The sequence below is a fragment of the Lontra canadensis genome, unplaced genomic scaffold (assembly GCF_010015895.1).
Source record: "Lontra canadensis isolate GAN:19392208 unplaced genomic scaffold, GSC_riverotter_1.0 scaffold2, whole genome shotgun sequence".
Lineage (NCBI taxonomy): Eukaryota > Metazoa > Chordata > Mammalia > Carnivora > Mustelidae > Lontra > Lontra canadensis.
Genome location: NW_022630996.1, coordinates 63077933 through 63105707, shown reverse-complemented (window position 1 = coordinate 63105707; position 27775 = coordinate 63077933). Strand labels below are relative to the sequence as shown.

General features: G+C 37.9%; 1 protein-coding gene across 2 annotated transcripts; it reads right to left on the bottom strand.

Moving 5' to 3' along the window:
* Positions 1–360: 360 nt before the first annotated feature.
* Positions 361–27512, bottom strand: FAM133B (family with sequence similarity 133 member B). 2 transcript variants are annotated; one of them, XM_032875275.1, is made up of 11 exons: positions 27384–27512; positions 18463–18560; positions 17179–17257; positions 15942–16016; positions 15774–15806; positions 15274–15336; positions 14574–14666; positions 12918–12968; positions 7437–7529; positions 5619–5666; positions 361–2144 (listed from the first exon to the last, which is right to left on the bottom strand). In XM_032875275.1, exons 1-11 carry the CDS (start codon positions 27405–27407, stop codon positions 2058–2060), a joined length of 744 nt encoding a protein of 247 aa, XP_032731166.1. In that variant the 5' UTR covers positions 27408–27512; the 3' UTR covers positions 361–2057. The 2 variants fall into 2 exon arrangements, with proteins under 2 accessions (XP_032731166.1, XP_032731175.1); XM_032875284.1 differs by having other exon boundaries at positions 5625–5666.
* Between the last annotated feature and the right edge of the window lie 263 nt (positions 27513–27775).

The window sequence follows — 27775 nt, the reverse complement described above, 5'->3', positions numbered from 1 at the left end:
ACTGATGAATCACTGAACTTCACCTCTGAAATTAATAATATACTGTATGTTAGTTATGTAAATTAAAAAAAAAAGGCTACCAGCAGAGGAACAATGAGAAAAGTGTTTCCTAGACAGTCAACAGAGTTTGGAAACAAATACAATTTTTTTGCCAGGTCATCTTCTTCCTCAATCTAGTAACAGTTGCTTCTTGTGGGACATAGTCATCATGTACTGGACCAGTGTACAACGGAACACTTTTATGTTCATACCAAAAACGATCACAAAATAGCCTGATAATCTTTTAGCATTTTTGTGAACAACAATCCTAAGAAACTTCCTTTCAGATTAAAAAAAATGTCCCTCAAACTTGCTGTGTACTCAAGAGCATATAGATATCTTTTATTAGGAAAAAGAGTATGAAGTTTTAAGCATAAAATTTAAGGAAGCTTACCAAGAAATATATTATTTTTACAGCTAAAAATTTGGGGACATGTCTTATCCGCTTATCACCCAGTAGTGCTTCTTGATCTTTGGAACTTTAGTTGGGACTCAAAGGGAGTTGGTACGAACACAGCTATTTTTAAGTAAAATAGCTATTTATTCAGCCTCTTGTCATGCCAAAATGTTTTGTGCATATACCACTATAATTAGCACACCCTCTGTAACAGGCAAAATTGTACATCAAATTATTTTTCATGTTACCTGATTATATAAAAATGTAAAGTGAAAATGATTTATCAATTCTTTTTAACATTACTAGTAAACAATTCAGCAGTAGATATGAGGCACAAAATCTTAGTAAAATATGACACAGGAAGAGCAATAATGTAATTTTCACTTAACTTGTCATAATTTGTTATGAATATACAAAGACAAATTTCTAAAATGTTATATTTACTAAGATTCTGGCAATAGCTTTATGTAACAAGACACAGTATACCAGGCCTGCCACTCAACTTGTTTATAGTAAGTCTCAAGCTTCAATATGAAGCTGTTTAAAAAAAAAAAAAAAAAAAAAAATCAAAAGCCTGCTTTGTTTACATGCTAAGTATCTTGGCAAGTATGCCATTAAACACAATAAGGAATTTAATAAGCAAGAATAAGGAGTTAATAAAAGCTAAACATTGCAGCCTAAACAAAATTCATACAAAAATAAAATAACTATTACTGGTTACATAAAATTTTCCTGACTGGTTAAAACTTAACAGTATAAAACATGCATTTTAAATCTTTAGCTATCAAGTTCAAAAAGTACCAGTGTCTATTTGAAATGATTCTTCTCCAAAGCCAAAGTATAGTCAAAATTAATTCAAATGTTATAACACATTCTAATGCTAAAAAACATTCAGTATTATTGAAGTGGAGGTGAATCCCAGAGCTTCTGGGGCTCTGTCATGCTGCAAAGGGCTGTTTCTCTGGTTCACTTAAAGCAGCAAACAACAGAGTCCAAGGATATCTAGGGGCAAGACTGCTATACCCAGCTCTGACCTCCCCATGAAGCATGGCTACTATGTCCACAAAAATAGGATGTGTGAGGATAAAAGGCACGCTATTCTGCTAGCTAAAGAGATAGCAAACCACCACCCCAACCGAAAAGCTCCTTCCCCAGGTAAATAAAAGTATATTGGGGAAAAAATTAAAATACACTTATCTACAGAGTAAGGATTTTGAAATATCAATGTAATGCCTATTCCAAAAATGTTAACTAGAATCATCTGGTAATTGCTAATTACATCTTAATGATGTATCCAGATTTGATTTCTGTTGATTTATCATTAGATACTTCTAGTCAAAATATTAACTTTATCCCCAAATATCTTAACCACTAGCACAACTGCAGTGTATTATCTCCCAGAGTTGTTAAGCACTGGAAGAGAAAAAAACAGATGTTCAAGCAGCAGGCAACAATTATGGCCCTTTCACACAGCGGCATCCGAGTGGCTACTGAATAGTCCAGGAATAATTCTAAAAACAAGAAAATTCATGCATTTTAGTAATTATGTCATAATTTTCACAGTTGAAATTTCCTTAGACATTGCACTTTCTTTATAAGGGAATCCTGATTTTTCTTAAGGTTATGGCAAGTCAGGACTTGAACTAGCAGCCTTCTTTTTCTTCTTCTTACTGTGTTTCTTATGCTTCTTTTTCTTTTTTGTTTTTTCCTGTAAAGAGAGTTCCCTGTTAGACATTTCTATAGGAAAATATTAAAATTAAAACAACAATGTTACCATGGTCCTTCTAAGCTACTATATAATTATTTCAAACAATCCAAACAACCAAGGAAACTACTCAGAACATTTCCTGAAAAGTCTCAATAATCGGTACCATATGAGGACTTAAGAGTACTTGTTGATTTTCAAAAAGATATGGAAAAACTCTAAGTCATTAGCACGCAAATGTAGCTTTTAAACAAAATTTCCTATAGAAAATAAATTCTAAGAATAGTGATATCAACTGCTGTACTTCATATTGTATAGTTTCTAAAGGTGAAGAAATTGTAGTTACTAGAAAAAATCCTCATATTACAGCAAAACACAACTGTTTTTGTAAAATGACAGTTTTGGGGAACAGATGTATTAAATCTGATATTTTTTAAAGTAAACAGAAACAGAAATTATTATGTCCTGCCTAAACTGGTAGCACTATATTAATTATGAAATTAACTAAAAAAGTGGTAAAAAATACGGATGTACAGTTGAAAAGTCTACTTAGCTTTTAAGTAAAACAGATGCTTTTTCTTTTTTTAAAACATTTATGTAAGCTCTATGCCCACTGTGGGGCTTGAACTGACAACCCCAACACCAAAAATTATATGCTACACTGACTGAGCCAGCCAGGCACTCAGATGCTTAATTTTTAGAAGCCTAGGAAAAGTAATCAAATTGTGACTGGATAGAGAGCTAAAATTTTGCTGAACTCTGACTCTTGTGACTATTACCGATGTAGAAGAGAAGGCAAAACTTTTAGAAACAGATATTTAGAAAGGTGGTATCAAATGACAGACTTGTTGATATTCACCAAGAAAAGAGACATGTAAAGATAGCAAAGCAGAGTTTCCTATCCATTTCCTTATCAATTACAACTTTCAACAATTCCTCCGCCCCTCTCAAACGTCTCTACCACTTAGTGGCTCTAAGCTAGCTTTCATCATTCTTGTCATGAGAAGCTCAAGTACACAAGGAATCTTACCAAGAGTCCCAAATCTTGTATTTGGGTCTTTAAAAAGTAAGTTTCGGGTATAGGTTACTTTTTCATATAAGGACAGCTGACTACTCTCTTTTTAAAATACTTTTCTTGGGGCGCCTGGGTGGCTCAGTGGGTTAAAGCCTCTGCCTTCGGCTCAGGTCATGATCCCAGGGTCCTGGGATCAAGCCCTGCATTGGGCTCTCTGTGCAGCAGGGAGCCTGCTTCCTCCTCTCTCTGCCTCTCTCTCTGCCTACTTGTGATCTCTGTCTGTCAGATAAATAAATAATCTTAAAAAAAACAAAAACAAAAACAAAAACTTTTCTTCTTGGCTTCCACGACACCTCCACCGGCTGCTTTCTTCTATCACAAAGAGCCCTTCAACTCCTGTGCTGTTCATCTTCCTCTGCTTGACCTTTCAGGGTTTCCTTTCTTTTCCACATGGCTCTCTATCTCCCATGCTATAAAAACCACTTACATACCAAATCTTCGTATCCAGTCCTATGCTCTGAACTCAAGACTGTGAATTCCACCTGGATACCTAACAGGTATATCTAAAATTACCATAAACAATGCTTAATTTTTCTCTCCAAACCCTCTTAACCATCTTAGTAAACAGCACCTCTAATTGGTCCTCTTACTTAAGGTGAAGAATCTAAGCTACGTTTGACTCCACTTTCTGCCTTAACTCCACTCTCTACATCCAAAGCAGCAAGCAAGCCCTACCATCTAAGTCCACAACGCATCTCAAATTCATCAGGCTAGTCCATGTCCATCACGACCACTGTGATACAAACACCACCATTCCTCACCTCTGTCCACTCCACCTCCTCTGTTAAAGCTTTCTAAAAATATAAAGTTGGTTCAGGTCACTTCTTCGTTTAAAACACTCAAAACAGCTTCCCAAAGCATTCTGATTAAAACCCAAACACCTTGCTTGTGATATGGCCTCTGCTTACTTCCCCACCTCACTGTACTCCTCTTTATCTACTAGATATAAGCCACGCTTACCCCTTCAGTTCCTCGAACAAATCAAGCTCATCCCTACCACAGGTCCTTAGCTCTTCTGTTTAGGATATTGTTCTTTGGAAATGTTCTTTTGAAATGGTTAGCTCTTTCTGATAAATCCTTGCCTCCCCAAAGCCACTCTCACAAGTCACCCTCTCATCTATCTTGTATTCCATTAGAACAGCACTACCAACACCAATGGCGCCTGCAGAGAGATGCTTAATAAACACATGAGCTGAATGCATGAAACAGTGGAGTACGCAAGTACAAATCAAAATGGTCCAAAATTAATTAATATTATGCCTTAATTAATCTGAACCAAAGACCAAAGCAGTCTTCACTCAAATTATCTTTCCATTCAGAAAAAAAGTCTCTTAAATATACCTTCGTCTTGAAGTATATAAAATGCTACTTCTGAGTCATATGTTACCAGAGAAGGACCCTCATTTTAAGAGTGAGGGAAATTCTGGGAAGGGGAAGTTACCCTCAAACTTACAAAAAGATGCTGTTCTTATTTTTCCTTTTTTTTTTTTTTAAAGATTTTATTTATTTATTTGACAGAGAGAGAGAGAGAGACCACAAGTAGGCAGAGAGGCAGGTAGAGAGAGAGGGGGAAGCAGGCTCTCCGCTGAGCAGAGAGCCCGATGTGGGGCTCCATCCCAGGACCCTGAGACCATGACCTGAGCCGAAGGCAGAGGCCCAAACCACTGAGCCACCCAGGTGCCCCTGTTCTTATTTTTCTTTTACCTGTTCCTAAGAAAATGCCTTCAAAGGCCATCACCCACGCTTACACTGAGTGCTCCTAAATGACTAATGATACTGTCTGAAATTACTCTTTGATAATCTATTATCTAACTTTCCCTAGGTTGGTCTCATTTGGTTATCACTGCCATTTTTCTTATTCTCCTCTTCCTTCTTTCTCCTTTTATACTTCTTCATCTGCATAATAGCAGAGCTGGCTTTAGAAATGGTTAAACAATCATCTTTATTATTGAAATATTTATGTTGTCACATTCCTGCTTTTTCATTGCAACCTGGGCTTAGAGAGGCTTTTTCTGCTAAATGTTACCAGGTTTGGCCAACCTGGAAGTCACTACTATTAAGGATGGAGGGAATCACCATACCTAGTATTTCATACTACAGCTTAAAAAGGTCAAATTAAAGTTCAATTTTTCATTTCTAACAGTACCGAATATGGAACAAAATAAAATGAAATACTGAATAAAATACTGAAATAGAAACAGAGATGTTTGCTACCAGGATATTCTTTTCTCCGGAGCCAATTTAACTTGCTCCAATGCACTAAGTAAAGCTGAACACCACACTTTTCCCAAATAAATATTTATTTGGCCCCAGTAAATGAAGTCCTGTTTTACCATGATTCATTTTATATTAAACAAAAAGAGCTACCACTATTGTCATGTAAAAAAATAAGTGATACTTGCTATTACTTTTTCTCGTTCTTCACTGCTTTTCTTCTTTTTTGCTCGTACCTAAAAAGTTTGAATTTTTGTTGAGAAGACAAATATGTAACTTGTACTCAAGGCATTTTTTCATCCCCTAATGTACCTTACAGCTTTAGAATTTATGTGTAAAAAACATTTTGAGGACACCGCAAACCTGTTATTTCATAATGACAAGTCAATGAGAAACATTTAAAGGAAAGAAAATTAAGATTTTTTAATATCTAGAGGGCTTCCTTATATTCCCTTCCAGCACGTAAAAAACCCCAATGAGGTACAGTGGATAAAAAGTATGAGCTCTGAAATAAAACAGACCAAGCTCTGAATCCTACCTCTGCTATGTACTACCCTCAGTTTCCCCATCTGTAAAATTGAGGTAATATCCACCCTCTAGTGTAAGTGCCTAGAATAAAGTTAAGTATTTCTCTTACTGTATGGTGTTCCGTAAATGGTAGCTATACGCACAGTGTACTCTGTATAAACCAAATGATTAAAACCCTTTTAAGTAACACTCATTACACCATTAGAATTTTAACCTTTAGAAGTGTGAATTTAAGACTAAATTGCAAGTTGCTAAAGTTCACGTATATTTAAAGTCTAAGTGTAACATATATTAAGTGCTCCAGAAAACACTTAGGAAATTATTATTTCTTACTGTTATTCTTGTCATAACAATGACTGGAGATGGTGGTAGTTGTGCTGCATCCACGTTTAGCAAGACCAAGACTGGGGATGCTGTCATGTGATGTCCAAGACAGCCAGACAGCTCTAACAAGACTTTTAGACAGCTTGCCAGTCATATAATAAACCTACTTATAATATAGAAAAGACTGTATTTTGTTTCATTCATTCAGAGCTTTACTGAGAATTGTTAACCATTTTGGAAAACGTCACTGATGACAATGCCACTGTACGGTTTTTGAAGGGCATATGTAACGTACCTGCAACAGCCTGAATTTTGTTGTATCTTAAGATTTGATGTCTTCTAGTTATCACACTCAAACATTTATGAACTGAAATATAATTTAGTAAATCTATACACTAATATTTTTTTATATTTCTTTTTAAAATTTGTTATGGGATATTAATACAAAATGTGAAGATATACACACACACACACACACACACACACACACACACACACTACAAGTTTCAATTCATTTCAATTTCATTTCAGGGGGCATTACAATTGCTACAAAAAGTGGGTAATAGTCCCTATTTTACAAATGAGGAAACTAAGTCCAAGAGAGAAATACTTTAAAGATGATAACTTGCAGACCTAAACAAAACTAAGAATAGAGTACAAATAAAATCTAAGATAGGAATATCAGAGCTGAAAAGGACTATAGAGACTAGAGAAACTAATTCTACTTCCTCACTTTAAAGATAGGGAAAAAGATCATGCCAACATTTCTGTTCTACCTCATCACTATTCTACTCCCTCCCTAGTAATAGTTCCAAACAAAAACAAGGGAATGCTGGGTTTCAATACAGTACACATCAAACAACATCTGTCATGTAATCAAAATACTAGTACAGGAAAAAGTAACTATTAGAAGAAAAATAAAATAGCTCAGAATAGAGATTTGTAAATACGGTTAATTACCATATTAGCTATATAATCAACTTCTAGAAAATGCAAAAATCATTCTGAAATGGAACTTCCATTTCTTTTTCACAGTGCACATACTAGAGAAGTGAGTAAATGGAATATTCATGAAGTATTTCTTTTTTATTCATTTGTATTTATTAAAAACAAACATTTTAAAGTGAAGAAAGTGAATTTGATCTTATACTTACCTCCTCAATATGATCTGATTCTGATAAGGACTCAGATGATAAAGGTTTATCTTCAGAATATATCTTTCTCTTTTTGCTCTGTCCTTTAATGTCCTAAGAAAAATAAATACATGTACCTTGACTCAAAAAGATGTAAGGCTATGCCACGCAAGTTTTGTTTCTAATTAACAATTTCCCAATTATCACAAAAAAAATTTGCATTTTAGAAATGTCTTATAGTTGGCTGTTCCCATGTTAGGGGCATAGATATTTAAAATTGTTAGATCTTGTTGGACAGACCCTTTGAGTATGATACAGTGTCCTTCCTCATCTCTTATTATAGCATTTTAGAAATGTCTTAAATTGATGATATTTACCAATTTTCAGTCTTTAATTCCAACAAAGTAATTTTTATTAAATAGCCTGAAAAGAGATAATTATATGTAAATTGAGATGTAATATCCTTATTTTCTTTTTTTAAAAAAATGTTTATTTATTTAAGTAATGCGTATACCCAATGTGGGGCCTGAACTCATTACCATGAGATCAAGAGTCGGATGCTCTTCCAACTGAGTCAGCCAAGGGCCCTCTTATTTTAATTAAACTCTAACATGTCTTAAGAGACCCTACAGATGGTGTAAGATTTGAGTCCCTTGTATTCTAACTGTTTTGTTTCTACCCAGTGTTGGATCAGACAGGCCTAGTGCTGCAAAAAAGAAAAACAATGGGTAATTATTTGTGATCTAAAAAGATCTCTACACAGTAATAATTCCTTTCATGCATTATGAGTGTTAAATTCACATTAAAATAATCTTCATCTCTAAGTATTTTTAATGATGAGAAAACATAATTCTGGGGAAGAAGAGAGACTAGAGGAGTACTTAGGGACTTAAATATATATACTGAGGAATAAACATTCCAAAACACCTGAAGGAAGTATGGCAAAAGTTAAGGTTTTTAAAAAAGATTTATTACTTGAGAGAGAGAGAGAGAGAGAGAGAGAGAACAAATGGTGGGGAGGGGAAGAGGGAGAGAGAGAAAGGGGGCAGCAACCTCCCCACTGAGCGTGGAGACAGAGGTGGGGCTTGATCCCAGATCTGAGATCATGACCTCAGCCGAAACAAAACCAAGAGTCGGACGCTCAACTGACTGGGCCCAGGCACCCCAATGTTAAGATTTATTAAAACTTCACAGTGGATGTGCTGGTTGTCATTTTGTTATTTTCCACCATATACTTTTTCTGTATGTCTGAATAGTTTATACAAGACAAAAAAATACCCCACACAATGAAAAAAACAATGCTCACTACCCAATTGTACAGAAAACATATATAAACTTTATATACCAGGAAGCCAATTTTGAAGATTAAACAAAAAATCACATAGAAAATAAACTAATAGTGATCTGCGTTACAGGTGATTTAATTTTATTTCTGCAAATATGTTTATAATTTTGTTATAACTGATAAATGCTCACTGTAAGCAAATTCACCTGAATCCTGCTACCAGAGATTAAACATCATGAAGATTTTTGGAAACATCTCACTATGTGTACATTTATAACTTTATATAGATACTTGCTATTTGGAACCTGCTCTTGTCATCCAATCCTTCCATACCAACTACATCATCATTTATGGCTGCCTCTGATATTCACTGAAAGCATATGCCACAATTTACTTAACCCATGTTTTTCTGGATGGCAGCTATACATATGAGCTATTTGCTATTAAAAAAAGTTGATGTGGAGTGAAGGGTACATGAATGCAAAAATCTTTACCTAATAATGTCTAAATCAAAGACCAAAGTAGCTTTTCCCCAAATGATTTACTTACTCTCCCACCCCCACCCCTAATGGTTTATTTCACTCCTTTAGGAATCACACTTTACCAAGAAACCTCTGTTTCAGGCTTTTATCAATCATATAAATCTCAAGATTACTGGAATACAGTCCATATTTTCTTTTAGAACTGCCTAAACATGGATTTTACCACTTTTTCTGTATAAGTATCAATTTTCAAATTAATAAAGATTAGTTTTTAATTATGTATTTCTAGTAGATTTTCCTAAATCTGTTCATTATATTTAAATTTTGTTCATGATTTATTTTTTTGTGATCTCTTTTTGTCATTAAGTATTAAAATTATGTGGTCAAAAGTGTTTTGAGTTTTGAGGCATGGGCCTTCCCTACCCCAATATTACAGTCACCCTCACCCCTGTTTATCTCTAGTTATACTTTCATACATTTAAAACTGACTTATCTGTGATTTATTTGGCCTTAAGGAGGGTCCAGTTTTATACTTTCCAGCTGGCTAGTCCTTTTGTCCTAAGAAAAGTCTTTTTTTTTTTTTTTTTTAAAGATTTTATTTATTTGACGGAGAGAGACACAGCAAGAGAGGGAACATAAGTTGGGGGGGGGGGAGTGGGAAAGGGAGAAGCCGGCTTCCCACTGAGCAGGGAGCTGGACACGGGGCTCAATCTCAGGACTCTCAGGACCCCAGGATTGTAACCTGAGCTGAAGGCAGATGCCACCCAGGCATCCCAAGAAAAGCCACTTTTATCATACATTAAACCCACAAATACTTACAAGTTTTTACTTGGGCTCTACACTGCTCAACTGCTTCCTCCCCGCCCCATTCCTTACCATACCACACTGTCTGATGCTTAAAAAATACTTAACGTCTAGTTAGGGTAAGTCATACCCAGGAACGTTTATTAAATCTTCATGTGCTTCTCTGAATAGATTTGCATAATTTTCTTCAAATAAGTCCTGATCAGTTCTTCAAATTTTTCCTATATATTCTTTGTTACTATTAGAAATGGGATATTTTCGGGCGCCTAGGCGGCTCAGTGGGTTAAGCCTCTGCCTTCGGCCCAGGTCATGATCCCAGGGGCCTGGGATCAAGTCCTGCATGGGGCTCTCTGCTCAGCAGGGAGCCTGCTTCCTCCTCTCTCTCTCTGCCTGCCTCTCTGCCTACTCGTACTCTCTCTCTCTGTCAAATAAATAAATAAAATCTTAAAAAAAAAAAAAAGAAATGGGATATTTTCTTCCACTGTTAGTTATTACACTAAATTTTCACAATTTAAAAATGAGTTTAAAACAATGACTGATATATGACTTACAATTACACCCTCTTAAAAAAAGATTTATTTTAGAGGCAGAGAAAGCACACGAGCATGGGCTGGGGGAGGGGCAGTGGGAGGAGAGAGAAAAATCCTCAAGGGGACTCCCTGCTGAGTGCAGAGCCCAGGGCAGGGCTCAATCCCAGGATCCTGAGATCATGACCAGAGCCGAGAGTCAGATGCTTAGGACTGAGCCACCCTGGTCCCCTTAAAATTACACCCTTTTTGGTAACACTCTACATTAACTATACCGGAATTAAAATAAAAAACTTAAAAAAAATATATTACCCAGGGAGAACAATTATACCCTTTTAAAATTGTAACAGACATTCTAAACAAGATTAAGAGAAGCCATGGGTCAAAAAAATGTTCATTATGTGTATAAAAGATGAGTAGTATCCAAAATATGAAACTCCTGGGTCGCCTAGTATCATAGTCGCTTAAGTGTCCCACTCTTGGTTTTGGCTCAGGTCATGATCTTAGGGTCATGAGATCAAGCCCGGCTCTGGGTCCATGTTCAGCATGGAGTCTGCTTAAGATTCTCTTCCTCCCCTCCCCCAAGTCTACTATGTCCAAGTGACATATTATATGACTGCCTTTAAATGATACTGGGGGGTCGGGGGGGGGGACCCAGACCTGTCCCAAATCTCCATCTCTCTCTGTGGTCCACAGTGTCCTGGTCAAAACTACCCAGGAGAGAATCATTCTTCAACTTGCCCCCCATAAGGCAAGCCTCACCCCAGCTGCACACCCATTGCCCAGCACAGCTATGAGGGGATTAGCCTGGCCAGCTCTTGGCGCTGTGTGAAAGCTTCTACTGAAGCTCTTCCATGTAGAACCAAAACCACCTACTTATTGGGTGGTTCTTACTAAAAAATCAGACCTAAGCTGAACAGTCTATAAAAGAACGTCAGTTTTCTAGTCTAAAAAGGTGAGGGAAGGGAAGCAATCAGCAAAATCTAGAATATAGGAAACTCTACTGTTCTCTTAAAAAATACATTTCAAGAGGAAAATTTTAAAAGGGGGGAAAGTTATAAATTAAAGGAGACTTATGAGATTTAATAATCAAATGCCATCTTAGAACTTGCCTGGATCATGACATAAATCAACCATAAAAAATTTTTATGAAAAAGGAGGACATTTTGAAACTCTTTTATTGTATTTGAAATTATTGTAAAAATGTTAATATGCAATAGTACTGTTTAATTTTAAAACATGGTCTTATATTTTAAAGATAAATACTAAGTATTTGTGGATAAAGTTAAAATTAAAAAAAGAGGTGGGGGAAGAAGCAGTGTGAGGGTTTCGTGGTGAGCTTTTATCTAGTCCTTAAATCTGTTGAATATGCAATGTTAATGTTACCTTTCATTTGTCTTACAGTTAGCAAAAAGCAACTGGCTTTCCAAAGTGATACTATTAATACTATTCTATGTAAAAAACACAAAGGGTAATTTGCCTCCTATACCGGATTCATAAATAGCAAGCAGGATTGTTTAATTCCAATAAATTCCCTTTGTTTTAATATAAATAAGTGCATTTTTAAGTAATCTCTATACCCAACATGGGGCTCAAATCTACAACCCCAACCAAGATCAAGAGTCCCATGGTATAATGACTGAGACTGGAGGTGCCCCTGAAGTTCCTACAGTTGATTCACAACAATAAAACAAAACAAAATAAACAATACATCCAGAATATGTAAATTCAAAGAGCTGGAAAGCAGATTAGAAGTTACCAGGGGAGGCAGGGGAAGGAAGAATGGGAATTAGTTAGAGTATGGGTTGTTTTTAAGGGGGTGATGAAGTTTTTAAACTAGAGAGCTGGTCACTGCACAACACTGTACATACACAATATTCCTTCCTCCAAATTGTAATTTTAAAATGGTTAATAGCATATTATGTAAATTATACCTCAGTTTAAAAAAATATATAAAAATACTGAGTAAAATATAATGACTCTGGTCTATAGTATTCTTTCATCAATAATTGCTTTCTTTAGGTTTTTAAGAACCAGAAAAAGATTTTTCTCTAAGATTTTGTTTATTTATTTGAGAGAGAGAGAGAAGAAGGGGGAATGGCAGAGGGAGAGGATATTGAGCCCCACTGAGCAGGGAGCCTGATGCGGAGCTCCATCCCAGGATCCCGGGATCATAACCCAAGCCGAAGGCAGAGGCTTAACCAACTGAGCCACCCAGGTGCCCCAATTTTCTGATTTTTTAACCTTTGATAATGAATTCAATAAATAATTTCCTTGAGTCAACACAAAATGCTATAAAAGCAAAAGAAATAAATTTCTTAAATTGAAAGGAAGAACACATTACTGTTAATTTCTAGAAGTAAATGAAGTATTTTATGATAGATTAAAATAAAATTATAATTACCTTTTCCTTCTCAGTTGCATCCTTTGACCTTTTTTTCTTTTTTAAACTATCCTAAACAAACAAACATATATATACATATCAATTTGAAATGTTAAGAGAGAGAGCGTAAGGACAAAAACAGCAAAGAGGTGATTTGCTCTAGGACTGAAAAAAGTTTATTTCAATACCAGACCTTTATTCTGAAAATAAGGGAAATGTATGTCACATATATATGTATATGCTTGTAAGGCAATAAGGCTTCTTCTTCTTCTTTTTTTTTTTTTTTTAAAGATTTTGTTTATTTAACAGAGAGAGAGAGATCACAAGTAGACAGAGGCAGGCAGAGAGAGAGGAGAAAGCAGGCTCCCCGCTGAGAAGAGCCCAATGTGGAGCTCATCCCAGGACCCTGAGGTCATGACCTGAACCGAAGACAGAGGCTTAACCCACTGAGCCACCCAGGCGCCCCAAGGCTTCTTTCTTTATCTGGCTGTATATCAAATCTATGTATACCAAAAATGTTAGACATTGTCTGTAATAACCACAGGGTTTCTTTTAAAATAAGACTTAATGCCATTTGCTTATTTTTGCCTGTGATGGTCATACGCACTGAGGTTCTCATTCACACTGTCCTCAGAAATCCCCCCCCCAAATTTATCTAGTCCTTAAATCTTTGAATATGCAATGTTAATGTTACCTTTCATTTAGTCTTACGGTTAGCAAAAAGCAACCGGCTTTCCAAAGTGATACTATTAATACTATTCTATGTAATTTAATTTTGATTTTCCTACTCTCCCTATAAGAAGGAAAGGTGAGAATTTCTGCTTTTGATTCTTTCAGTTTTAGCCATTAACATCCCTGAGCCTTCCTCATCCATAAAATCAATGAGGGTTGTTGAGAGAATTAAGCTAACATGTCAAGTGCTCAGAACTGTGCCTAACACATACTAGGCATCTGACAAAGATTACCTATCCGTATTAGACTGACTCTTCTGTCTTAAAAGACAAAGAGAAAACCAAATTTACTAACAACTTTCTAGATGCCAGGCATTTTGTCAGAAGAAATCATACTAGGACAAGTAGAGATCTGCCTCCAAACGAGTTGCTTTGTCCTCCTAGGGTTCTAGAACAGTGTTTGTAAAACTGTGGTCCAAAGACAGGCCTGTATCAGAATCACAGGGGACAAATGTTAAAAATGTAGACTTCTGAGCCTAAAGCAGACTTACTAAATCAGACTCTCTCGACATGAGGCCTAGGAATCTACACTGCTATGGCAAACTGCATGTATTTCTTATTATCACACATGTTTGAGAGCCAATTATGTTTCACAGTTCTGGACACACAGAGCAGATTTAAGTATAATGGAAAGGACAATGGACCAGATAGTGGAGTATGTTTTTTCCTCTGAGCTCTCACTTCTATATGAAAATGGGAAAAATAATGTCTGCCATGTTTATTATAAAAGCTGTCATGGAAATGCTGAGACATGAAGGCATATATGGAAGTATTTAGAAAACAATAAAATCCCATATATAAGATATTAAGTTTATCAATTGATTGGCACAGTCCATCAAAGTACAAAAAATAGCATCTCATTTGTAAACTGACAGCAATTTAAGACAGGATGATCTAAAAGGGGAAAAAAAAATGTGTTTGTTATCCAAAATGTTGCTGATTTTACCTTACTGTCCGATTCAGTTTCTGACATGGAGCTTTCAGAAGATTTATGTGAACGGTTCTTCTTTTTCTTTTTCCTTTTTCCTTGTTTTTTGTCCTATATAAAACATTTTTAGAAACATTTGCTTTCTCTTTCAAAAATATAATCGATGCATTTTATTAATACCAAAACTTTATCAATGAACAAAGCTTAAATGAAAGAACCAGTCTGCAAGTGCATGTTTTACTTAATAATTTTTTAATCAAACTCTATGCCCATGCGGGGCCTGAGCTCACAAACCCAAGATCAAGAGTCATGTGCTCTACTGACTGAGCCAGCCAGGTCCCCCATTCATAAGTAATGCTTAAAATGTAACTTATATTAACCTTCCTGCTTTATAAAAAAAGTCAAGTAATTTAAATCACATGTAACCTCTACCATCTAGTCAAATAGCATTTTAGATTTTAAGACTCCATTTCTTTTACTGATGTTTTTAAAGAGAATAAGACAAATTTAGGAATATATATATATATTTAAATATATACTTAAATATCTAGTTATTTATTCGTATCAGTGCTCTCAGTTATGGATAATTAACCAAAACCTGGAAGCCAAAGTTTCTAACAGGTATTTCATAATGGATTTCCTCTTGTCATAAAAAAAAAAAAAAAAAAAAAAATCCTAGAGATTATTATTTCATAAACCATTACAGGCCAAGTCTTACCTCATCTTCAGAATCTGAAGAACTGCTGGAAGAATCAGAGCTTGATGAAGAAGAAGATGAATACTTGACCAAGCACAAAATAATTAAAGCTTGTGAGATGCAGGAATTATTTTTCTTATCACTAAGTCTCTCAAATACTTAACGAAATCAATCTAGTGGTCTGAGAGATCTACTCAGATGCCTTAAATATTAAAATGTCAAATATCACACTCCCCACACTCCCTCATATACATGAAAAAGGCTCAACATAGTAACGACAGATATGCCAATGGTAATCAATGTTCCCTCTTTCTCTCCCTGACAGCAACAGAGTTACCAGGATATAAGGAGGTAAGTGCTTTTCTTTATACTGCTAATAGAATAAAACCCACCCATAACTACTAAAGGACTTCAAGACTCTTTGACTCATTTACAGTTAACATACAGATCATAAAATTATTCTTACTTTTCTTGTAGGCTCTTAATTGTAACATTTAGAAAAATGGAAAACTTTTGCTCACCCTACCAGACTTCTTCTTTTCTTTTTTCTTTCTCTAAAAGCAAACAAATAAAAGTACAAATCTAAATAAGTTGATGTGAGTTTTTAAAATTTCTATTGACAGTAGTACACAGATTATGAAAACCCAAATAGGACATTAAAAACAGGATTAAGCTCAAAATGGCATTACCTGTCTTTTTTTGGATGAGCTCTCACTTCCACTTAGTAATTTCTCCCTGTGTTTTTCTAGTTCTTTCTTCCAGTTCTGCAAAAAGGTTATAAACACCATCAGAGGCTATCTATCCCCTTGTAATACACCTGATAATAGACAGCCACTACTTTCTTTCCTCTGTCCTCTACTACCTCTCACCATCTTGGCCTCTAAGTACAGGGAAAAGTACAGGTGCCAGAACCCTGTTACCAAAAGACCCTTTACTAGCTCTTTTCTCCTTTATGAGCTCTTTTCTTTCTTTCTTTCCTTCCTTCTTTTGAGAGCGTGAGTGGGGGTGGGGTGGGGAGTGGGAAGGAGAGGGAGAGAGAATCTTAAGCAGACTGCATGGAGTCTGAGGTGGGGCTCGATCTCACAACCCTGAGATCATGACCTGAGCCAAAATCAACTCAGCCGCTTAAGCCACTGAGCCACGCAGGCACCAGCCACACTAGTTCTTTTCTTTAAAAAAAAAAAAAAAAAAAAAAAAAAAGATTTTATTTATTAGAGAGAGAGAGAGAGAAAAAGAGAGAGTGCTTGTGCATGCACGCAGGGAGAGGGATAGAGGGGAAGGGAGATGGATAAGCAGACTCCCAGCTGAGCCTGAAGCCTGACATGGGGCTCAATCCCTAGACCCTGAGATCATGACCTGAGCTGAAATCAAGAGTTGGCCACCTAACTGACTGAGCCACCCAGGCACCTGGCCCCACTAGCCCTTTTCGAAGAGGGTATTAAAGAGTGGGAGTTCTACACTGTATATTGAGAGGAGTAGTCAGTATTACCAGTGAGGCTGAGAACTTTTTCTTTTTAACGAAGATGGTTAGATTCTATTTCCAGACAGTAAAAGCTGAATTTATCTATCCATCCATCCATATATATTTTTAAAAGATTTTAAGTAATCTCTCTACCCAACATGAGGGCTCAAAATCACAATCCTGAGTTCAAGAGTTGCTCACTCTACTGAATGAGCTAGCTAGGCAACCCTGAATTAATCTACATCGTAGCTGAAATACTACACATATGTTTGTAATCAAAACAGGCAAACATCATGGAAATCTCAGGGTAATATGAGCACACAGGGGCATGGGAAGCTAAAAAGAAGTCAATTTTAGAAAACCCAAGATGACATAAATTACTCTAATATGGTTTTCCTCTTTTTATTTTAAAGAAATCATACATTTAGGGTGCCTATTTTTTCAAACAAGTACTATTTACAAACCTCATTCATTTTTTCTTCAAATTCAGCCAATGCCTTGGAGCCTTTCTTTTTCTTTTCTAATTGTTCTTTCACTTCTTCCCTTAAAAAATAGGAAATAAGTAAGTTTTCAAGCAATTCCTATTAGAGGTGGATGCTTACAAACAGAACAAAAATTTTATAAATAAAAATTTCTTAATATCCTAATAAACCTCCATTTCAGTGTTGATACATTTAAATTATTTTGCTCACATCCTCCTTAATCAAATATTATGAATACACTCTGTCAGATACCATTGATCATTCCTTTTCTAAGTATGGATTGTAAGAGCTAATACACCAAACATCTGAGCACTTACATACAAGTGGCACTGTTTTTAATACATGTTACTTTAATCCTAATAATCCTGTGAGAAAACACAGTATTATTATTCCTATTTTACAGAAAAAGAAGGGAAGCTTGAGGACGGTATAAATTCTGCCTCAAGTCCCAAAGCTAGTAGTTTCAGTGTTAAGGTGAGCTAAAGTCTATTTAAACTACTATTTTTATACTAAACATTAATTTTATAATGCACCTCACATACTGGACAGAAGAGTTGATACAGCATGCCTGACAGCTTATTCCTAGAAAGGCCCATTTACGAGTTTAGCCCTGGCTGGCATCTGGGAATTTGGATTCTGGAAAGGTCCTTACCATTCCCCCATAAGAGTAGCTCACTGTACGAATACTACTGTTGAGGGTGATCACCTGCATTTCTTCTGGGAGTCTGGAATTTTGACACCTGATAGGCAGAGGTTGACCAGTCCCCAATAAAAGCCCTGGGCACACGGAATCTCTCACAAACTCCCCTTGTTGGCAACATCTCATATGTGTTACGACAACTCATTGCTGAGGTTCTAAATGCATCCTATGTGATTCCACAAGAGAAGAAGCCATACAAGTCTGAGCCTAGTCTCCCCGAGACTTCACCCCATGCTCCTTTTCCCTTTGTTGACTGTGGCTGGTACACTCTGTAATAAATCTTATCCAAAAGTACAACTATCTGGGAGTCCTTCTACCTCTTTAGAGGTAGAGAAGAGAACGGTATGAAAGGTTATCTGGTAGCTATACAGGATGGTGGGTTCTCAAATACTTGCTTTACAGTTAAGCATGATGCATGTGTTTCATACACTGACAAGAAAGCACCTATGAATATCACTTCAAAAATTATGTTTGTGACAGCTGATCTGCAAGCAGTAAGAGTTGTAACAGTAACCTTTAAAAAATTTACGAAAACCTTATAAATGTCTAAATTGTTTTACAAATACCAGGTAGGCCTTGGTCGATTCAGATAATCTTGGATCGTTGGCCCCGAAGACTGGATTGGACCCCTTGATCTGGCCATTGCTATTGGGTTCATATAGGCCTTGAGGAAAGAATAAAAATTAACTCAATTAAAAAAATAAAAATGCAAATGCTCACTTACTCACCAAGCATGCTTTATTATAAATGCATACTATGTCTAACTAAGCATGAATAATCTAACCAAATTTTTGTTATAAAAAATAAATTTAATGGTCTACTAAGTCTCACAAATTTGGGGGATGAGTAATATCGCTATTTCACAGAAAAAAAATGTTTTTCACCAGAGATTTAATGAAAATAATAGTGATACCTCTTTCTTACTGTAAGATTACTTTATAATGTCTTCTCCTAAAGCCCGATAACCCTGTAAGACTGTAACACTATGCTCACTGGCAAAGGAAGAAACTTAGTTGTAAAGAAGTTAAAGATGTAACTTTTTTTTTTTTTTTTAAGATTTTACTTATTTATTTGACAGACAGAGATCACAAGTAGGCAGAGAGGCAGGCAGAGAGGAGGAAGCAGGCTCCCTGCTAAGTAGAGAGCCCAATGCCGGGCTCGATCCCAGGACCCTGGGATCATGACCTGAGCCGAAGGCACAGGCTTTAACCCAATGAGCCACCCAGGTGCCCCTAAAGATGTAACTTTAAATTTATTGCTTATTCTACTGTATCTTTTATCTCAGAAAGTACTATGCCATACTGATGGCAATTTGACTTGCCAACTGTTGACACCAAAAAATTAAATTAGGCACAGACAACAAAAGAAAAAAAAAAACAGATAAAGAGGACTTTATAAAAATTAAAACATTTGTGTATCAAAGAACACTACCAAAAGAGTGAAAAGACAATCCACAGAATGGAAGAAAATATTTGCAACTCATACATTTAATAGGGAATTAATACCCAGAATGCATAAAGAAATCCTACAACTCAACAGCAAAAAACCCAAATGATACCATTAAATGTGCAAAGGACCTGAATAAACTTTTCTCCGAAGAAGATATTCAAATGTCCAAGAGCACATGAAGAGATGTTCAACTCACCAGTCACTGGGGAAATGCAAATCAAACTACAATGAGATGCCACCTTGCACCCATTAGGATGACTATTATCAAAACCAGAAAATAACACATGCTGTCAAAAAGAGGGAGAAACTGCAATCTTTACACATTGCTGGTGAGAATATAAAAGGGTGCAGCTGTCATGGAAAAGTTGGTTTCCTCAAAAAGTTCAATAGAGAATGACCAGACGATCCAACGATTCTAACTCTAAGTGGAACTGAACAATAACTGAAAGCAGGGACTCAAACAGATACTTGTACACTCCTGTTCACAGCAGCATTATACATGACAGCCGAAAGTGAGAACAATCCAAATATCCACCTACTGATAAATGGATAAACAAAATGTGGCACATACACAAAATGGAGTATTACTCAGCCTCAGAAAGAAATGACATTTGTGTGCCTGGGTGGCTCAGTCAGTTAAGCATGTGACTGTTGATTTCAGCTCAGGTCCCCATCTCAGGGTCATGAGATTGAGCCCTGTGTCTGGCTTTGTACTGGACCTGGAGCCTGTTTAAGATTCTTTCTTTCCCTCCGTCCCCCACTTAAAACAAAAAGAAAAGAAAAAAGAAATGAAATTCTTAATAGGCCACAACATGAATGAACCTTGCTAACATGCTAAGAGAAACATTCTAGACATAAAATGACAAATCTTATATGGTCCAACTTATATGAGGTACCTAGAATATGCAAATTCATAGAGACAGAAAGAAAAAAGGGATTTCCAGGGGCTGCGGGGGATAGGTGATTGGGAGTTACTATTTAATGGGTACAGAGCTTCTTGTTTAGGATGATGAAAAAGTTCTGGAAATGGATAGTGGCAACAGTTGCATAACAGCGTGAATGAACTTAATGCCACGGACTTAAACACTTAAAAATGGCCAAGACACTGAATTTTTTTATGTTTTTTTCTACACAATAAAGAACACCCCAAATCAAATTATGCTACGTATATTGCACTTATTATAGCACAAAACCACATTTTTAGATGCTTTTTTCAAAAACATATCCAGACAAAATAAAGCAGGCTTCTTTGTTAATGACAGTATCTAGCAAAGAGATGTTGTTTTATTAAAATTATTTTAATGCCTGTGTGGCTCAGTTCACGTTCACGTTCCCAGGGTCCTGGGATTGAGCCCTGCACAGGGCTCCCTGCTCCTAGGGAAGCCTATTCTCCCCCTCCCACTCCCCTTGCTTGTGTTCCTCTCTTGCTGTGTTTTTCTGTCAAAAAAATAAATAAAATCTTAAAAAAAAAAAAAAAGATTTATTAGAGAGAGTGCACGAGAGAGAGAGAGAAGGGGCAGAGGGAGAAGCAGACTCCGTGCTGAGCAGTAGCCCAATGTGGGACTTGGTCCCAGGACCGTGGGATCATGACCTGAGCTGAAAGCAGATGCTTTTTATTGTTGTTGTTTTTTTTTTAAAGATTCTATTTATTTATTTGTCAGAGATCACAAGTAGGCAAAGAGGCAGGCAGAGATAGAGGGGGAAGCAGGCTCCCCGCTGAGCAGAGAGCCTGATGCGTGGCTTGATCCCAGGACCCTGAGATCACGATCTGAGCCGAAGACAGAGGCCTAACCCACTGAACCACCCAGAGGCCCCTGAAAGCAGATGCTTAACCAACTGAGCCACCCAGCCACCTCTGGTTTTAGAAATTTAACCCAGTCCAATAAGCATTTACAAAAACTCTTTTATTTATTTACTTATTTTTAAGATTTCATTTATTTATTTGAGAAAGAGAGCGTGAGCTGGGGAGGAGCATAGGTAGAGGGACAAGCAGACTCTGCGCTGAGCACGAAGCTCCACACAGGGCTGGATCCCACAATGCCAAGATCATGACCTCAGCTGAAATCAAAAGTTGGATGCTTAACTCACTGAGCCACCCAGGTGCCCCAAAACTCTTCCAGTTTTTAAAAAATTTTTTTTCTTCCACTTTTTAAATAATAAGAATTGTGGTTGAAAATCACTACTACCAAAGTTGATTTTAAGGCCTTAAACCCATTACTTAATGTTCACAAGGAAGTGAAAGGATGTTAATGTATTTGTTGCATTTTATTTAGCAAAACCTGTGAAAATGACCAATATTTGCCAAATAACAAATATGGGTTATATATTTCCAGATTTCTCTGGCAGAACAAACAATATAAAGCCATTATAAATAACACATACTGAAAACTACTTCCATTCAACTGGATACTGCCTAACTAATTACTTGGGATGAAAAATCCATTAACATAATTTTCTTACAGGCAGGAACTAATGCTAGAGCTCTTAATGTCAGGGATGTTTACACGATCAGGGCTAGATGTGAGTATTAAATTCAACTCTCTTGGGACGCCTGGGTGGCTCAGTTGGTTGGACGACTGCCTTCGGCTCGGGTCATGATCCTGGAGTCCCGGGATCGAGTCCCGCATCGGGCTCCCAGCTCCACGGGGAGTCTGCTTCTCTCTCTGACCTTCTCCTTGCTCATGCTTTCTCTCACTGTCTCTCTCTCAAATAAATAAATAAAATCTTTAAAAAAAAAAAATAAATTCAACTCTCTTTACAGAGAGGCATATAGTGACATGTTTTACATCAACTGTTATGTTCTCAAATATTTCATTCAACTGCCTCTGCTAAGAATTTCACTCAGTTCATGTGGAAATATGACAACCAATGGAGACTGCAATAGGAGAGTTGCTAGCCCTACTAAGGACCCTGACAATCCTAACAACCAGAAGCAGGTACAATGTGCAAAGCCAAGCTCATCATTTTTACAATGGGAGATTATCTATCTGTCCATCTAACATCTTCTCATTTCTTTGGCACCATGACATAATTTTAGTAGCAGTTAAGAATAAATTATCTTAAGCTTAAAATTGTAAAAACTGTTCATTTCCACAGAATGCAAACATATACAAGGATGTTCAAAACTAAATTACTAAAATAGGGAAAATGGAAAGTACACAAAGAGCTATCAAGCTGAGATGCATTATAAAGTATACCCTCAAAATCAATACTATGCAGCCACTAAAAAGAGTAGATCTATAGTTACTGATATGGAAAGATGTCCAAGATTTCTCAAATGAAAAGCAAAAGCAAGTTACCAAAAACCAAGATACCATCTTAATAAACAGCTATAAAATTTTTTAAAAATCGAGATGTACCAAAATGTACAGGGCAAGGTTCACTTTCATCATTTCATACACTGGAGAGATTAAAAACAACAACAACAACCCACTACCTTTATAAAAGAAAAACAAAATGAAAAAAAAAAAACTACATACAAAAGTCATTATAATATTAAAGGTAAACAGAATGAAAAAAATTTAACCACAATGCTGCCAATTCAGAGGGCTGAACTGTCTTCAAGTAAAAGTTGAGTACAGTGGCAACTTTTCACTCTAATTAAAAAATATTGTGGGGGATCTAGCTGGCTTAGTCAATAGAGCATGTTACTTTTTTTTTTTTTTAAAGATTTTATTTATTTATTTGACAGGCAGAGATCACAAGTAGGCAGAGAGGCAGGCAGAGAGAGACAGAGGAGGAAGCAGGCTCCCCGCTGAGCAGAGAGCCCGAAGCGGGGCTCGATCCCAAGACTGTGGGATCATGACCTGAGCAGAAGGCAGAGGCTTTACCCCACTGAGCCACCCAGGCGCCCCGAGCATGCTACTCTTGATCTGACTCTTGATCTTGGGGTCATGAGTTTAAGCCTAATTTTGGGCATAGAGCCTACTTTAAAAAAAAAAAAATCATAACACATTTACCACGTTTGACAGTCTTCAAATATTCTAGCGTGTATCTTAAAATTACATCAATTAACATTTCTATGTGCCTTAATGTCTATTGTGAAACTGCTTCCCCAAAGTACATACCAGTCTGTCTTAGGGTTTACTTTTCAGGGGAAAATTAAATAGTAAAGTAATATATTCACATGCTAAGGCTATTAATTATAGACGACTTATGGTACTATCACATGAGCTATCGGTCTATGCAATAAGGTTTAACTTTCAAGCTTTTGACCATAAATACTACCCTTAGTCTGCATAAGTACTTCCCACATATCTCAATTATTTATTTCAATTGTAATAGCAGTATTTATTAAGTGCATCTTCCGTGTTAGGCTCCTTTGCAAAAACACTTGATGGTCTATGCTCATAAACAATAAACAACAATGCTTTTCTTTTCTTTTTTTTTTTTTTTAAGATTTTTTATTTATTTATTTGACAGACAGAGATCACAAGTAGGCAGTGAGGCAGGCAGAGAGCGGGAAGCAGTATCCCTGCTGAGCAGAGAGCCCTATGCAGGGCTGGATCCCAGGACCCTGGGATCATGATCTGAGCCAAAAGCAGAGGCTTTAACACATCGAGCCACCCAGGGCACCCGCAACAAAGGCTTCTTTTTACTATGCACAACAGAAAGGTTTTTAAGACAGAAGAATTAATTTTCTTACAAAGAGAAAGCCTTTTCACATACTATGTATCAGTATGAAAAACAATATTCTTAACACTAAGGGGGTGAATGGTTAGGCATCAGTTAAAATATAGAAAGTATGCAATTTCTTAAACTGTCTCACTATGACTTAATCACTTTAAATACTGTGATCTTATAAATCAAACACTTGTATTCATATGTAATTAGAAATGTCTGTGGCTCCAAACTGCTGCATGAGTTTGGGTAACAGAAAACAATCTCTTTTTGAAACTCCGGATATTGGGGCACCCAGCAGGCTCAGTCGGTGGAGCACACAACTCCTGATCTCAGGGGCTGCCAGATAGAGGCCCACGCGGGTATAGAGAGTACTTAAAAATAAAATCTTTTTTTTTTTTTCCTTAAAGATTTTATTTATTTATTTGACAGAGATCACAAGTAGGCAGAGAGGTAGGTGGAAGCGGCGGGAGGGGGGGGGCGTGGAGCACGCTCCCTGCTGAGTAGAAAGCCTGATGCAGGGCTTGATCCCAGGACCCCGAGATCACGACCTCAACTGAAGGCAGAGGCCCAAACCACCTAGCCACCTAGGCACCCCTTAAAAATAAAATCTTAAGAAACTCAGGATGGCAAATTGGGCTCAAGGGAATACGTAAGTGGGCAGGTACTAAAAAGGACGCAAGAACAAAATGTGCAGACCTTCATTTGTTACTTTGATTACCTATTTTTATCTAGAGGATACATCTGTTTCAGAGGGCAAAAAGTAACAAGAACATGAGGGAAACTTCTGAAAACAATGGGGACAACCGGTGGCCATCATGAATTTATGAACACTTTACAAATCTTGAGAACTAAAATGTTCAGTTAAAAAAAAAGCTGTTCAAGAATGTACAACACCTATAGTGAACCCTGATGTCAAGCATGGACTACAGGTGAAAATAATGTGTCAAGACAGGTTCATCAATTTTAACAATGCACCACTCTGCAACAGCTTTCAAAGTAGGTGAGGCTGTGCATGACTGGTTCTGGAATATATGGGAGCTCTCAGTACTCAATGATCAATTTTCCTATGAATCCAAAACTGCTCTAAAAAGTAAAGTCTACTTTAAAGGAAAAAAAAAAAAAGATTTTAAGTAATCTCTACACGCAATGTGAGGCTTGAACTTAAAACCCTGAGCTCAAGAGTAGCATGTTCTGCCAACTAAGCCGGCCAGGCGCCCCAAAGCAGTCTTTTTTGAAAACAAAACAAAACCTTTGATGTAGACTTCATGAGTTTTTAAAATTTATTTTTATTTTTTTAAAGATTTTATTTATTTATTTGACAGAGAGAGAGATCACAAGTAGGCAGAGAGGCAGGCAGAGAGAGAGGGGGAAGTAGGCTCCCTGAGAAGAGAGCCCGATGTGGGGCTCAATCCCAGGACCCCGAGATCATGACCTGAGCTGAAGGCAGAGACCTAACCCACTGAGGCACCCAGGCACCCCTATGAGTTTTTTTAGAAAGCAATTCTATCATCTTTAGGACTATGATTTTACTATCAATGTAAGAAGAAAAAATGCCATTGTTTTCAGAGGCAAACAATCCTTTTATTTAAAACCAAGAGTTACGATGTACTGAACTTAGTATCAGATGACCCAAGTTTTGGTCCCAGTTTATACAGTTCCATCTCCTCCTCCATGCAACGAGGAGACTAAACTAGACAATCTGTCTTCTAACTCTTGATTTCACGTTTTCATTCCCACAGCCTTTCAAGTGCAAATAAAAAATCTTACCAGAACACTCTGTGCCATGACAGCTTACCAAGTAATAAGCAGAGCCCAGAGTTGTTATCAAAATGTTCTAGTAAATGAAGCTAATTTGAAAAGTTTCAAATGCTTCAAAGGGTATGTAAACCAACACTTCTCCCCAGTAAAAGAAAAACAAAACATCTTCCGTCTCTGTATGAAATGGTATCCAAGGTCTGGTGATTTCTAAACATTCAAACCCTCAGTCATTAAAGAATCAAAACACTCTTAACGCCTCAAACCTAAGGATGCTCCAGCAGAACACCATTTCAACTCTGTGAGAATCAGGATATCAGAACAAGGTCTGACCTACGGTCATTCCTTAACCTTGTAAGGCTCATCACTGTGGTTCCTAGACATCTTTGATTATGAAGGCTATATAAAATTAAAACACATCTTTTGAACATTAGAAATGCCCTCATTTCATAAAAGTAAAGCTCTTTTAGCAGCTCCCCCCGCCTGAAAAGGCAATAATCACTGAATACAAAAGTTCATTAAATTTATTATATTAACTTTACTAACTGCATACATGTATGTAATGCATTTGTTTGTTTTGCTGCTCAGTGGCTAAAACTCTGTCACAGATAAATTCCAGGAACTGTAAGGCTGCAACCTATTATGTTACCATCCATCCAGTCTGATTTATAATCTGGACTTTCCAGACCAAACTAGCAGCCATGAAGAACGCCTCCTAACCCCTCTTGTCAAAAGCACCTTCTCTTTTGAATGCCTTCTGAACCACGAATCTCCATCATGAAGTATTTCTTACTCTTTCTGCTATTACTTATTCCTGTGTCTCCTTTATCTCATTTACTACAACTTTCATGCCAAGCATTCCCTGGCCATCTGCCTTCTGCGGTTTTAACTATTTTGCAAAGTTGTGGAGAACACTGATACGCCTTTAGAGATGAAGAAACTGAAGCTCGGAGAAGAAAAGCAACTCGTCTTGGTCACTCAACTCCCGAGGGTCCAAAACTGACACGCCAGTCCACGCCTGATTCCAAAGACAACTGCCTGCACCCTTCACTCTTACACAGGGCCTACTAGGTGCCAGGTTGTGCTAAGTGCTGAGGACACGAAGCCAAATGCTTCCATGCTGGTTCTCAAACGGGAGGCTGCCGCTAGAACTGGGCGCGCAGCAGGCCCACGGAAAGGAGCGGCGCCCGAGGCCTCCACGCCTCCATCCCACCTGCGTGCGCCTCGCAGGGGCCCGGAGCCAGGGTGGGCGAGCCCCACGAGAGGGCGAGTCCTGGAGCCTCCAGGGGCCTCAGACTCCGGACGTACACCCAAGAGGAGACGAATTCCTTGAGCCGTTGTGGCTCCAAAAACTGGGCACTGCCAGCCCGAGTGCGGGAGGAGGGAAGGGAGCCAGGAAGCACCGACCCAAGGTGCGGCGGGGTTGAGAAAAAAGGGTGACTCGAGAGAGAAGAGAGGAGAGTGGGGGGCCCAAAGGCGCCAATTGCGTGCGCGGCGCACGCGCGTCTGGGGCCGGCGGGGATGGGGGGGAGCTGGGTCGCCCAGCTCGAGGTCCAAGCGCCGCCGCTGACCCTCAGGCCCCGTCGGGAAAAGCAAGGGGATCCGCTCTCCTGCCGCCGGCTCCCGCGCCGCCCCACTGTTTTTCCCACCGGGTACTCACCACCCGATTGTCCCGCTTCCCCATGGTGCAGGACTGAGCCCACAAACGCCGAGGGAAAAGAGGCCAGAGAGCGGCCGAAAAGGGCCCGCCGGAGGTCCCTCTGCCGACTCCCTACCCTGCCCAGAGAGAGGCGCCGCGTGGCGCTAGCGGCCGCACCCGGCCACAGCGCCACCTACCGCTGCGGAGGAGATGCGGGCGCCTGCGATCACCCGCGGTTCCCAGGATTCTCCCGGCGGATTTCAGTCCTCCTGGCGGATCCCAACCCAGGACAGGTGGGTACTGCTCTTCTCGTACTGCGGGCTCACCAAGGCGACACGCTCCCGTTCGGCATTGGTCTGTTTCACACTCTTCCATTTCTGATGCGCCGAAATCCTCATTCTAGGGGATACGAA